We start from the raw sequence: 14,812 nt of genomic DNA on the forward strand, positions 1-14,812 counted from the left end.
ATTAAGCCCCCTCATAAGGCCGGTAATTACCCTGAACTAAAGAATGCTGACAAATACAAATACTGCACATTTCATCAGAAGTACGGCCATACAACATACGAATGTGTGATTGCAAAAGATCTCCTGGAACGCTTAGCAAGACAAGGACATCTCGACAAATTTATTGTAGGTCATATCCAGAAGCGAACAGTTCCGACCTCTAACCCATCTGCGGTAGGTCCGTCATCAAGAGACAAGGAGAAGGCCCCTGCTCAACCAGGGGCATAATCAATTGCATCTCCGGGGGTTATGCCGGAGGCGAATATACAAGCTCAGCTAGAAAACGTACTTACAGGGCCATGTTAGCACTTGGGGACACAATCAACAATCCTCAACCAGGTTAGGACATGCCAGAGATGACTTTCTGTCCCACCAACTTTAATTGCAACGACACCAACTTGGATGATCCTGTGGTCATCTCTCTCCAGTTGGGAGACCTAATAGTTCGGAAAGTTCTGCTAGACCCAGGAAGCAGCGCTGACGTGTTATTTTTTGCTACGTTTGAAAAGATGAAACTAAGTACTAACATTTTGCAGCCATCGGTTGGGGACTTGGTCGGATTTTCAGGAGAACGAGTCTCAGTGATGGGTTCAGTGTGGTTGCAAACCACACTCGGTGAGCAGCCACTATATAAGACACAAGATATCCAGTATCTTGTAGTCGACTATTTTAGTCCTTATAATCTCATTTTAGGAAGACCTCTTTTAAATAGATTTACTGCAATTGTCTCCACAATTCATCTTTGTGTCAAGTTTTCTGTGCAAGACAATATAGTAGCCACGGTTCACGGTGACCTTCAAGAAGCTCGGCACTGTTATAACACAAGCCTAAAGCCTATCAAAAGGACCAGCGAGCGGCGGATCAATTCTATACATGCTGAACAGACACCACTAGCAGAGTTAGATCCCAGAGCCGACTTGCAAGATCGCCCTCTGCCAAATGAAGAACTAACAAAGGTCACATTAACCGACGACCCAATGAAGTTTACTTTTGTGGGAACATCCACCAAAGATGAGGAAAAGGAAAAGCTCGTCCACTTTTTACGACAAAACGCCGATCTATTTGCCTGGAACTCTACAGACATGCCTGACATAGACCCATCTGTGATCACACATAAGCTAGCGATAAGCCCGGCAGCTCGACCAATATCTTAGAAAAAACGGAACCTCAGAACCGAGAAAAGACTTGCATCCATGGCCGAAGCCAAAAAGCTCATTGATGCAAACTTCATCCGAGAAATCAGGTTCACAACATGGTTAGCCAATGTTGTCATAGTAAATAAAAGTAATGATAAATGGCGCATGTGCATCGACTTTACTAATCTAAACAAAGCTTTCCCTAAGGACGCCTATCATTTACCCTGCATTGATACTTTAGTGGATAACTCCTGTAGATATGGTACCTTGAGTTTCATGGATGCATACTCTGCTTATAACCAGATTCTTATGCATCCATTAGACCAAGAGAAAGCAGCCTTTATAACTGAGTATGGTAATTATTGTTATAATGTAATGCCTTTTGGTTTAAAAAATACAGGCATGACATACTAACGACTAATGAACAAGATCTTCGACCAACAAATAGGTCGGAATATTGAGGTATAGGTCGATGACATGGTCGCCAAGACAAAAGCCGGCCACTCCCACATTGACGACCTTGCTGAAATCTTCGGTCGAATCCGAGCTTATAACATGAGGCTTAATCCTGAAAAGTGCGCCCTTGGCGTGCGTGTAGGAAAATTCATCGGTATTATACTTACCAGCCGAGGAATTGAGGCAAACCCAGAAAAATGTCAAGCTATCATCGACATGAATAGTCCCACAACAATCAAAGAAGTTCAGCGATTAATAGGGAGATTAGCGGCATTGTCGAGATTTCTATCATGCTTAGCATCTAAATCCTTTAGCTTTTTGCAGTGTTTACGAAAACATACAACTTTTCAATGGGATGAAAACTGTGAAGCTGCATTTACAAGTTTAAAACAGTTTCTTTCTAAACCACCTATTTTACAAAAACCTAAAGTCGACGAACCATTATATTTGTACTTGTCGAGTACTGATACGGCAATTAGCTCTGTCCTTGTTGCAGAAAACGAGAAAATACAACAGCCAATTTATTTTGTCAGCAAGTTGCTGTAAAACGCCGAGCTTCGCTACCCGAGGTTAGAAAAGCTCGCCTATGCCTTATTTTTTTCTACAAGGCGGCTCCGTCCTTACTTTCAGAGCCACACAATCAATGTTAGAATTGAATAATCGCTACGCCAAATACTCGCCAAGCCCGAGCTAGCAGAACGGCTAATCAAATGGTCCATCGAACTCTCAGAATTTGATATTCAGTATCAACCCAGAGGATCTGTCAAATTCCAGTACTTGGCTGACTTTGTGGCCGAATTCACCAGACCAAACCCTGATGGAGGAAGTACACAGTAGATACTATTCATTGACGGAGCATCAAATCCTCAAGGATCAGGAGTAAGAATACTCTTGGAAAACCCTGAAGGAGTTGTCGTCGAGCATTCTCTTCGGTTTTCCTTTAAGGCCAGCAACAATCAGGCCGAATACGAACCCCTAATTGCTAGGCTCAGGTTAGCAATTGAATTGCACGTTACTCATTTAAAAGTTTATTGTGACTCCTTGTTAGTTGTTCAACAAGTAAATCAATGTTTTCGAACCAAGGATCCTATTTTGTTAAAATACCTAGATATTGTCAATCACCTTGTGAGCAGTTTTTCAAAAGTTGAAATTAATCACATAGCTAGGGATCAAAATCACAGAGCAGACGTCCTATCCAAAGTAGCTACTACCTAATCACACACTGCCACACTTTTGCAGTGTACCCTGGAAAAGCCGAGTATACATATGATCGGCGTTTTTAATATCGTCGATGAAAGTAGTTGGCAACAGCCTTATATATCTTTCCTTAGGAATGGGGATATTCCAGATGGAATCAAAGATCAGAAAAAATTTAAAGGAAAAGCATCTTTCTTTACATTATTGAATAATGCTTTGTACAGGCGAGGTTATTCTTGACCTCTTTTGAAGTGTTTAGACAGATCAGAAGCCGATCTAGTTATAGACAAAGCTCACGAATGCATTTGTGGAATACACTCCGGGGCCAGAAGCCTAGTTCAAAAGATTCTTTGAGCTGGCTTTTACTAGCGGACAATATGGGAGGATAGCCAAAAAAAAGTCAGAACTTGTGATAGCTGTCAGAAACATGCTCGGATCATCAACATACCCGCTGAAAACCTGCATTACTCAGTGGTAAGCTGGCCATTTAATTAGTGGAGAATTGACATCCTTGGACCGTTCCCCACTACTCCAAGACAGGTGAAATATTTAGTTGTTGCAATTGATTATTTTTCTAAATGGATTGAGGCTGAACCTTTAGCAGAAATTACTTCAAGCCAAATGATATCCTTCGTTTGGAAAAACATAATTTGTCGATTCGGTTTACCCCGTCATATCATCACTGACAATGGTCACCAGTTTACCGACCATAATTTCAAAGCTTTTTTGCAGAATTTACAGATAAAGCAACACTTTTCATTAGTAGAACATCCACAATCGAATGGATTAGTGGAAGCGGCAAATAAGGTCCTATTGCAAGCCTTAAGGAAAAAAGTGGACGACGCCAAAGGCTTATGGGCCGAGCTTATCCCTGAAATATTGTGGGGATATAACACTACAATGCATTCAACAACTAAGGAAATACCCTTTCGTTTGGTATATGGCTCAGAGGCAATGATACCAATTAAAGTCTCACATGGTTCCTTTCGAACAGAGGCTGCCAATCATGAACAAGCTCGGTGGGCCGAGCTTGATCTAATTGAAGAAGTGCGAAGCATGGCGGCAGTTCGTCACCAAGCACTACAACAATGCCTAAGTCGACGACATGACAAGAGAGTTCAACCAAGATCTTTCAATGTGGGCGACCTGGTACTGCGAAAGACTAAAGAAGCCCGAAAACCACCCTCTCATGGAAAGCTCGCCGCAAAATGGGAGGGACCTTATAGAGTATACAGAGTTCTCGGTAGAGGAGCTTATCAACTGGAAAGATTAGACGGCACAAAACTACCCAACACATGGAATGTCAATTCTTTAAAAGCATATTACAGTTAGCAACAGCAGCATACTAGTACTCTTTTTTCTACCTTGAGATTTTTTCCCAAAAGGGTTTTGCTTAAGGAGGTTTTAATGAGGCTAGCTTACCTGAGACCAATTGTACAGGTACTGCTTTGAATAAAATTTACTTATCATTTTGATGCATTCTTTGACAAACATAACTTGTCTTTATCTAGTTACCATATTAAATCTGTTCTCTCCCTTCAAGGGAATATCAATCAGACTAAGTCGCATATTTTCAAAACGGATGCGCATAAATACGTTAAGCAACATACAGTAATCATACCCTTTTAAGGGGTCTCAGACAAACAATTAGGAAAAACCAAAATCCTTATCAGATATGGCAGAACCGCCAAATTCAAAAACATTTCATATTCATAATTACTACAGAGCGTTTATATGCTAAATTCAAAACAAAGCATAGAATGTTGTACAAAAAGCCAGCGGAAACATTAGACTCTAAACCACGAAACCTATCATCATTCAGCCATATTCTCATCAGCTTCTTCAGCAGCCTCTTCATCATCCACAAACTGACCATCTCGTATTACCTTGCTCGGATCCATCAAGGAAAAATCCCCATCAGGCACAAGATATTTGGCCTGAGTAACAACCCGTTCAAATCCTTCCGCAAATGCATCCAGGATATCCCCCTCTTTGCAACTCTCTATTTCTTTCATTTTTAAAGTAACCTCCATAACTCAGTTGTTCATACTCTCAAGGTCATTTTCTTTCTGTGCTATCATCTCAGCATCCTTCTCCCGCCCTTTCTTTTCAACATTCAACTCTTCAGTAACATCAGACAATTTCTTTTTAACCTCACTCAAAGCTATCTCTTTCAAATCTAACTGTTCCTTTAAAGCAGCACTCTCTGTAGTATGAAGCACAACCCTCCTATGCTTCTTCTCTTGGCTACGTCTGATACTGGCCAAATGAAACCCTAATACCTACAATCACAAGCAAACATTCAGAAAAATATAAATTTTTAAAAGACCAAAGAAGAGTTTTGTTTTAGCCTCACCTGTAGAAACTGATCAACCCCTATATCCCCAACCTCATCCACCCTTGATATATCCAGCATGGACGGAACAATCTCGTCCGCAACGACATTAAAAAGAAACTTTCGATCCCAAACCGATGATCTGTCTCCTTCATTTTCAAAAGTATGCAGTTTTTCCTGTTTCATAATAAAATTGACAAATCTTCGAGCTGCACAACTCTATCATTACCCTCTTCAGCGTCGAGGATGACCATGTCCGACTTTCTCTTTTTAAACACAATTCCCTTTTTCTTTGGTGGGGGCTGGTTAACCTTGGCTCCACCGTCCATTTTCTCCGGGTTTGAGGAAGAGCCCTCAAAATTCTTTACTTTAAAATGGGCCCTTAAACTCGACGCAGACACCCCTGGAAATTTCCCACCTGAAACAAGAAAGCATAAACATCAGCAAATAAATATTCCAAACATAAACGAATACAAGTAGATCCTGGTTTTCTCACCAAAATAATTTATTACAGACAACTTATCCTCTTCCTATGGAACCACCTTTATCAACCATTTCAATCAGAAATGATATTATACATTCGTTTCGAGTTTTTATAAGGACCAAATATATGTTGTGGCTGGCAACACCAATACATTGGGAATTTCTCCCCCAAATGTTCATTTAAGTAAAAGGGAAACTCCTCATCCACTGATTTCTCTTTCAAGAATATTTCTTTGAAATTTTTGAAAGAAGATTTATACAACTTAAACACAGAAAAATCTGGGGTACTATTCAGGTTCACCCACAGGCCCTTCTACACCCCTTTGGCTTGGAATAATGAAAAGAAAAGTTTCAGGTTCGGTTCAATCTCAAAGAATTGCATCAAAACCTAGAAACATTTTATAAACGCCCAGCCATTAGGGTGAACCTGAGAATGTGCACAGTTCATTTGTTTTAAAACATCACATTCAAACTTCGTAAATAGCAGTTTCACACGCAACTCTTCCATTACACAACTGTACATAAAAAAGCTTTCAAAATCCTTTTTCCTATGAAAAACATGATCCGAGCAGTTGCATGGTAACAATTCCACATGAAAACCAGGCCTCATCACCCTGGTTAAGTTAATCCCATTCACACTCTCTCTGTCAATGAACAAAGAAGCTCGTATCTTGACGTCGCCATCAACCCAGTCATAAGACTCGTCGTCTTCGACATTGGGCAATGTTTTCTTAGGTTTTTCACTCATTTTTTCAGAAAGCACACGAAAAACTGATAAGAAGGATAAGAGAAAGAAGGAAACGTTTTACTAACCTCTTTTACTCATTCTCTTTAAACCCTTCTGAAAATGCTAACAAGTTCACACAACCAGCGTAGCCAAAAACAAAGAGTTTTCACCCTAACCATTCATTTAATAAACTTTTGAGTTCCACAAAAAATCTCCACCGTCAAAAGAGACACACTTCCAACGGTTGTAAAACCACCTTGGAACTTGCACCGGACTTAAAAAGAAATAAATGATGGACACAATAAACCATGAGTTGCATTAACTCATCTCAGCCTTCCATCAACAAGTCTTTTCAGATACCAAATGTCATTTCAAATGAGCCACGTTGACCTGGGGGCTCCATATGCCGAGCTATAACTCATAAATAATTGCTAATAAGCTCAACCTGTCTCCATAAGGTCAGGCCAAGCTTGGAGACTGTGATATAACCAGTAAACATCGGTTACGAGTTATAGCTCGAAAACATAAAATTGCTAGTTATAACCGACGTATTAACGATGGTCATAACTGTTCTTTATTCTATAACGTCGGTTAAGCAATTAATCCTCTCCCTAGGCGTTACAAATCCAGGGAAACGGTCGACCACCTCTACTCAGGTATAAAAAAGGCCAAGGAAAGTTAAGAAGGTATGTTATCCTCTCCAAGATAAGAACCTCTCTCACTATTCTCATTGACTAACTTGAGCGTCGGAGTGCTCTTTGCAGGTGCTTTTCCTCTCGTTTTACCTGGTGGCCGGAGTACATCGTGATTCAGCTAGAAGGTCGACTAACCCCCGCTGGAAAACAAGTAATACCTCAGCTCAACCAGGCAAGAACAGAGTTCTTATTGTTTGATATGGATAGGATTATGGAAGGTAGACAATACTTGTGGCTTGACAGATTCTTCAGCAAATGATAGATCTTAAAAAGGTTTATGCGCCATTCTTTGGAAGAAAGTTGAGTTACAAGAAGGTGAAGTGCGCCATTGATTGATGTTGATGGCATTAAGAATGGCAAGGTTTTTCTCACCATATTGTTTCGTAAGTCTACATCAAGATGATGAAGTTGAAGCTTATTTGTTTATTTTTTAATTTCTTATTTTGATTCAATTTTAAGAATTTTTGAATAGCACGACTGGATATGATGATGGTGATAAAAATAGAAATGTTATAGAGCAAATATGAAGAAGAAAGAAAAAAATAGAAAGGTATTTAGGAAATTATATTAATGGAGTTAACGTTTTGTTAGTTTTGTCGGATCAAGATAAATTTTGATAGTGATCAAATGCATTTAGGCTACGTTTGGAAGGGAGGTTGAGACTAAAAGACAGAAACTGAGAGATATAGATAGAGATTAAATTAAATCTCTGTATTGTATTTAGTGTAAAATATACTGGACTGAATTATGTCTCAATATCATATGCGGTTTAAGATAAATATATAGATTGAGAGATAAATTTAAAATTTGAAAAGTTAAATGAAAATATTTAAAAAAATATTATAAAAATTTCAGTCTCCATTCTTAAAAATTTTAGTTCTATGTATTCATATTTTTTTAAAAAGACCGAAGAGACTAAAATTTCGTGTCTCAAAATTAAAATTTTAATTCTAATTTTGTTCATTATTAAATACAATATTAAATCTTAATTTCCTAATTTCATTTCTATTTCCAAATATTACCTTAAATTCTTTAAGATTAGTTTTACATACCAGTAGTCCAATTTTTAATAGTTAAAAATAATTATTTACTCTATCGCATATTAAGACTTAAATCAATAATTTAACTAAGAGAAAAAGATAAATCGATCCCTAATTTTTTTGTTCGCGGATATTTAAGTCTCTGAAGATTTAAAAATACATTTTGTCCAATTTTAAAATCTCTCTCACGTATGCATCCGTATCAATTAGGTCAGTACAACATGAGTCACGTTCGATTTTTCTAATAAATCTGACAGACCAAGTGAATATGAAAGATCGATATATCCAAATTTTAAAAAAGTTAAGAATTTAAATATATTTTCAAATCTTCGAAGACTTAAATGTCTACAGATCAAAAAGTTAAGGACCTATTTATCATTTTCTTTTTAACTAATGTTTGAAGTTTTCAAAAATCAAAAGGAGATGTTGAATTTTTCGTAGAATGATAAACCCAAACTATTTAATGCATAATTGCATACATGATTACATGTGCATTAAGATAGAAAAATAAAAAAATAATTGTCACCGACACAAATGGCATACATATATAGCGGTGGGTCCGCCTGCCCAAGACGGCCTTAAAAGTCATCTCTCTTCTCTAAAGAGTCCAAGCTCACTGTATCCCCCTAATAAGCGCCAAATTAGGGTATGGCATTTGGAGCAAATTCTAATATAATGTAACGTGTTTTGATAACTTCTTCTTCTTCTTCTTCTTCTTCTTCTTATTATTATTATTATTATTATTATTATTATTATTATTATTATAAAGTGGTCCTTTTTGTTCCATGTATTACCCTTTCATTTTTTCATTTTTCATTTTTCATTTTTCATTCATATAGGTATACGAATGATCACATTTCATGCTAATTAAATTATTGAAGCATTTACTAACGCAAGTTGGCACAGATGGATGAGGGTCTGTGTTCCTTAACCATCTCTTTCGGATTCGATACTCACTGGAGGATGAGAATAGAACTTGCTTGCTTGGGAGAATCGCTCACTTTGTGTGCCTCTGCAGTACTCGAGGGATTAATCATTGGGCTTCCGACCTGATGGATACCCTGGTGCAAACAAAAAAAAATTATTGAAGCACTTCAATACGCCCCTATCTGCATTGCGTCTAACTTTATTCGATTTACCGAATTATTTGCATGCTATTCAGATCTATCTCCTACTGTCTAATTTGACTTCATTCAAAGACTAATTAGGGGGTAAAACAATAAACAGGGGCCGGGCCTAATCACATTTTATTTTGGTTTATTCAACGAATTCACACTGCAAAAGCCTGGAAATTAACAATTAACAATTAATTTGACTATCGGGAAGATGCATATACGATTGTTTGGTATTACGTAGTAGTAGTAGTAGTAGCAAATATTGGACCAAGTTGGTTCGAATAAATAATTAATTGACTTATTGTGCATTAACATTTAGGTTGATCCCTACCAGACCTTGGATTCTTTCTCCTTTTAAGTTTCCTTATGAAAGTTACAACAAAAGCCGCGTAGAGTAGTCATACGGGGTCCGCATTATAATACAGAGTATAAGATTTCCAACTGAATCAGGTCAATGACTTGGCACTAAAAAATCTTGGACAAATTTACAAGACCAAATTCTCTCTCTATCCTAACTCTGGATATTTTAGTACCCTTCTCACTTCTCAGTTCACAATAGAAAATACGCGTAATACAAAAATTAACTATTAAATTAATTATTAATTTTTTGTATAACATATATATTAAAATATAAAATATTATTAAAATAAATTAAATAATATATATTTATACGTAAATACATAATAATTAATTTAATAATTATTTTTTAATGTATATATAATATTTTAATAAAATAAATATATGAATACTAGACATAAGAAAGAAGAATAACAAGTGGAATAGTAAATAAATAAATAAAGCATTAAAACTTAGCTTCATGTATTTACTGAGAAATGCTGAGGATAGGGTAACGTTAACGTTAGTATTATTGGACTATTGGTCAAGTTCAACCATGCCAAGCAGTACCACTTTTGCTTACCATCTAAGTTAAAAAAATTCAGGTAATTATTTTTGAACAAATACAAATTTATTTTTTTAAAGATTATTTATTTTTTAAATTGATCTTTAGAATTTTTTTGTTAATCATATTTGTTTTTAAAAATTTTAAGTTAATCACTTAAGTCTTTTTATTATTTTTGTTACTCATTATATTTAAATTTGTTGATATAACATATTAAATAATATTACAGTATACATTTAATAATTTTAATTAGCTGTTAATATAATAAGTTTATGAAATTATATTAAACAATTTCAAGTTAAAAAAATTTAATACCTTAAAGTCTTTCTCAAATTGAGGTTAATTTGATATAATTATATAAATTTATTGTATTAATCACTTATTAGGACTATTGAGTATGTATCAGTGTAGTGTTATTTAATATGTCACATTAATAAATTTTAATGCCGCTAGTAACAAAAATGATAAAAGGATTAATGCGATTAACTTAAAATTTTTGAAGAATAAATTTAATTACAAAAAATTTTTAAAAATAAATTTAAAAAATTAATGATATTTCAAAAACAAATTTAACCATTTAATTATTTTTTAATTTTCACAGTGCATTTTTCATTGGATTAGGGATTTTAACACACGAGAATTTAGAACAACGGATTTCATTTTCATTCTGGTCAACATATCAATGGACTTTGGTTTTTGGTTCGTATCAATAGATCAACTTTTACTTGTAATAAAAAGAAGAGAGAAGGCATTAACCAAAAAAAAAAAAAAAAAGTTTAACAGTGAGAAAAATTTATTATTTTTTATCAGTGTTTTTAATTATTAATCTAATTTTTTAGTTTAATAATTTAATAATATATTTTTAATCCGTACTTTTAAGTATTATTGTCTAAACTATTTATGGGCCAGATTGAATTTAATTAAACCCAGATTTAAAAAGTCTAATGGACCTATTTTAATTCGGTCTAAAATGATCGGGTTAAACCAAAAAATTGACTCAATATAAAATTAATATATACAAATTTATAATCTTATCGAATAAAATAATAAAACTTTACCTTTAAAATTAAATTTAATAAATATTATATCATGTTTATATCAAAATAAATTATTTTAAAATAAAAATAATACCGTATAATATAAAAAATATTAAGTAAAATATAAAAATATAATATAATATTATTAATTTCATTCTAAAATATATATTTTTATTATTAGAAAAATTGGATTGACTAAGACCACCCTAAAATATAACATGATTTCGACCCAAAAATAACATGGAACAAAAATAATAAAGTTAAATCCGTTAAAATATGCTTTATATTTGGGCCATCTTGAACACCTTTATTACTGAGTAATTATTGATAAAAATAATAAATAAAAGAATTTTTGACTGAGGAGTAATATCAAAAAGCTAAAAAAAAAAATGAACTACTATACTAGACTATCCTGGTAACTCGGCCCAAGGAAGTAAGATAAATCATGTGGATAATTTGGGTGCAGCCCAATACACCCAATGATGAATCTTGATCTATAAAAAAGGATTATCTCTTATACCAAAAAAAAAAAGTTCTCCTATTCTATTATTACGAAATATCACTCAAAACATATATAAATAATGGTAGATGCAAGGCGGAGTCAGACTAACTATTTAGGGGGTGGTGGTGTTTAATAATTTACTAAAATTATTACCTGCTGCAAAGTAAAAATGAAAAATTTGAGTGAATGAAGATATTGAGAGAAAAAAAATTTATATTTTATTTTTTAAATAAAGTAAACTATTAGACTAAGGCTAAAATTATTATACTTTGTTAATGTTATATAAAAATAGACTGATTTTTTTTATGAATGAAAGAAGGACTGAAAAAGTGTACCCAAAAAAAAAAAGAAAGGGGCTGAGAAATAAAAAAAGAGGAACTATGTCTATTATTTCTTTTTTTTAAACAAAAATTAAAATTTGGGGCCATTGCCTCCCTTTTCATATGTGTAGCTTCGCCCCTGGATAGATGCTCTTTTGAAGATGTTATCATTCAAAGATCATATTTTAAATTGTTAAATAATTTAGTAAAATATATATTAAATATTTTAATGATTTATAATATCATCTTTATATAAAAAGTCTTAACGAAAATATCCACCGCAAAGAATTTAGGACCATGATCATATTCATAGCTATCTAATATAATCTTTTATGACTTGATTTCATCTAGGTATTTTTTTTTCTTTCAACTAAACATATTTTTCGATCATAGTTATATAGGAGTTCGATTTGCACCACCCAATTCAAGAAAGCTTAGACATTTCAAGAGGCATCTGTTACGTGAGCCAATTAGTCATATGTATAATAGTAGTAAACTAATTAGTTAGGAAGTGCTTATGTGGACAAATTCTATTAGTAAATGATTAGTAAATTAATTTGTTAGTATACTGACTAGATAATTAATTGTGCAACTGGGTTTAGGAGCTATTATATATAGTTGAGAAATGTAATATTGTAGGTAATTTTTTGCAATCAGAATGTGAATGCAAGAGTGATGGAGTTGTGATAGTTGCACACACTCTCTTCTCCATTGAGTTTCGTGAGGTTTTTTCCTTCAATTTTTTCTTGAACTCATCAATTTTAACATGGTGCGGAGAACGTGAAAGAAGAATTACAGTGAATGGTTGAGGAACTTCGAAAGAAGCTCATAGCACAAACTCTTCAATTCTCTTCTTCTTCTTGTAGCTTCATTTTCTTTTCAAGATTCTTCGATTCTTTCTTTTCATTCTTCTTGTGAATTCGTTTTTCTTCATTCTTCTCATCTAATTCTTGAACTCATCTTTCGAATTCCATCGATAGGGACTAATGAGATTTGTGTTGTCTTACACCGATTCAGCATAGACAAACATTTTCGATCAGCAAGATCAAAAGAAGAAATTTTTTTGAATCTACATCAACAAGATTTATTGGTTCAAATCTCAAATTAGGTTTTGTGATCAAGAAGTGATGGAACCTCGAACAAATTCGTCATTCTCTTTAGTGGATATATAGGCATTAGCTGCATTAGTGAATCAAATCAATATGATGAATTATTCAAATGCAAACAAAGCTCAAACAAATCCATCTTTAGACCCAGTGAGTCCTTATTCTTTACATCCTGAAAAAAATCTAGGATCAGTCATAGTTACAGTTACTTTGGTAGGAAATAATTTTTAAAAATGGGAAAGAGACATGTGGAGAGCGTTGAAATCCAAGAACAAGATAACATTTGTTGACGGCTCAATCCAAAGACCACCAAAGGATGATATGTTTTTTGAAGCGTGGGACCGTTGCAATACACAAATTGTTTCTTGGATTAATCATTCTTTAAACCTTGAAATTGCTCAAAGCGTAATGTGGATAAACTCAGCTGAGGAATTGTGGGAAGAATTAAGGTACAGATACAATAATGGTGATGTGTATAGGATAGCAGAATTAGAAGAAGAATTGTTTGCAACTAAGCAAGGAGATGTGTCAGTGACTACATACTACACTATACTCAAGTCAATTTGGGAGGAATTGGAGAATTTACGGCCAATTTCGAGCTGCTCAAGGTATCTTGAGAAGTGCAATTGTGAACTAAGCATAATGAGAGGTTACAAAGAAGAATCAGAAATAGTGAGGTTCCTAAGAGGTCTTAATGATCATTTTTCAACTGTAAGGTCTCAGATTATGTTATCGAAGCCATTACCCAAGGTGGATGTAGCTTTTGTGTCTCTTTTACAACAAGAGAGACAGCTGAACATGAACGAAGGAATGGAGGAAAAGGCGCTGCTAGTCGAATCCAAAAAATGATGTTGGTAATGCAAGCACAAGGGAAAGAGGTAGAGGCAGAGGGAGAAGAGGAGGTTATGAAATAATGCAAAAGCTGGACGAGGATCCAAACAATGTATATACTGTTGCAAGAATAGCCACTTGGCAGACACATGCTATAAAAGCATGGCTTTTCCCCTCATTTCAAGAACAATGGAGCCATGGTCAATAATATGGTTGCTGAAGAGAACAATGATGAAGTAAGTAACCAATCTCAAAGGAAAGAATTTGGCAAATCTGAGTCATATTTCACCTTAGAGCAAAGAGAGACATTGCTAGCTCTCTTGAACCAACAAGATACACACCCAATGCATAGCATAAACTAAATTGTTACCACAACTCTTCCATCAAACCAAGGTATCTCTTACATAATGTCAATTTCTATTTTCAATCCCAAATCTTGGGTCATTGATTTAGGAGCAACTAATCCTATTTCATATGTTAAGAATTCATTTCAAAAACTACATCCGATTCAACTTGTGTTAGTTAGCATGCTTGATGGCACAAACACACTGGTCAATATTGCAGGCACGGTTATGTTCTCTGATCAATTTTATTTGCTGAATGTCTTCTATATTCCAAGCTTTAAATTCAATTTGATATCAGTATCAAAACTAACATCAGATTTAAAATGTAAACTAATCTTTAATAAAAATGAGCGTGAAATCTAGGACAATACTACCAAGACAATAATTGGTGTAGTTGAACAAAGGAGAGGATCCTATGCTTTTGAGGACCTAATACCTATTTAAACTACATCACAAGCTACATCCACACCTTTAGCATCTATATTGTCTGCACAACACACACAAATAGAGTATTCTACACTATGGCATTTTTGATTAAGATATCTACC

The 14,812-nt window shown here is 34.5% G+C and overlaps 1 protein-coding gene across 1 annotated transcript; it reads left to right on the plus strand.

The window, feature by feature from the left end:
• The first annotated feature begins 13,335 nt into the window (after positions 1-13,335).
• LOC107640100 (uncharacterized) lies at positions 13,336-13,938 on the plus strand. The gene has a single exon (XM_021123590.2). It carries the CDS (start codon positions 13,336-13,338, stop codon positions 13,936-13,938), a length of 603 nt encoding a protein of 200 aa, XP_020979249.2.
• The last annotated feature ends 874 nt before the right edge of the window (positions 13,939-14,812 follow it).

This window comes from Arachis ipaensis, chromosome B5 (assembly GCF_059453495.1).
Source record: "Arachis ipaensis isolate K30076 ecotype BB chromosome B5, ASM5945349v1, whole genome shotgun sequence".
In the NCBI taxonomy this organism is placed as follows: Eukaryota; Viridiplantae; Streptophyta; class Magnoliopsida; order Fabales; family Fabaceae; genus Arachis; species Arachis ipaensis.

Excerpts from the sequence above, each read along its gene's own strand:
- LOC107640100 (XM_021123590.2), top strand. The coding sequence starts at position 13,336 with ATGTGGAGAGCGTTGAAATCCAAGAACAAGATAACATTTGTTGACGGC.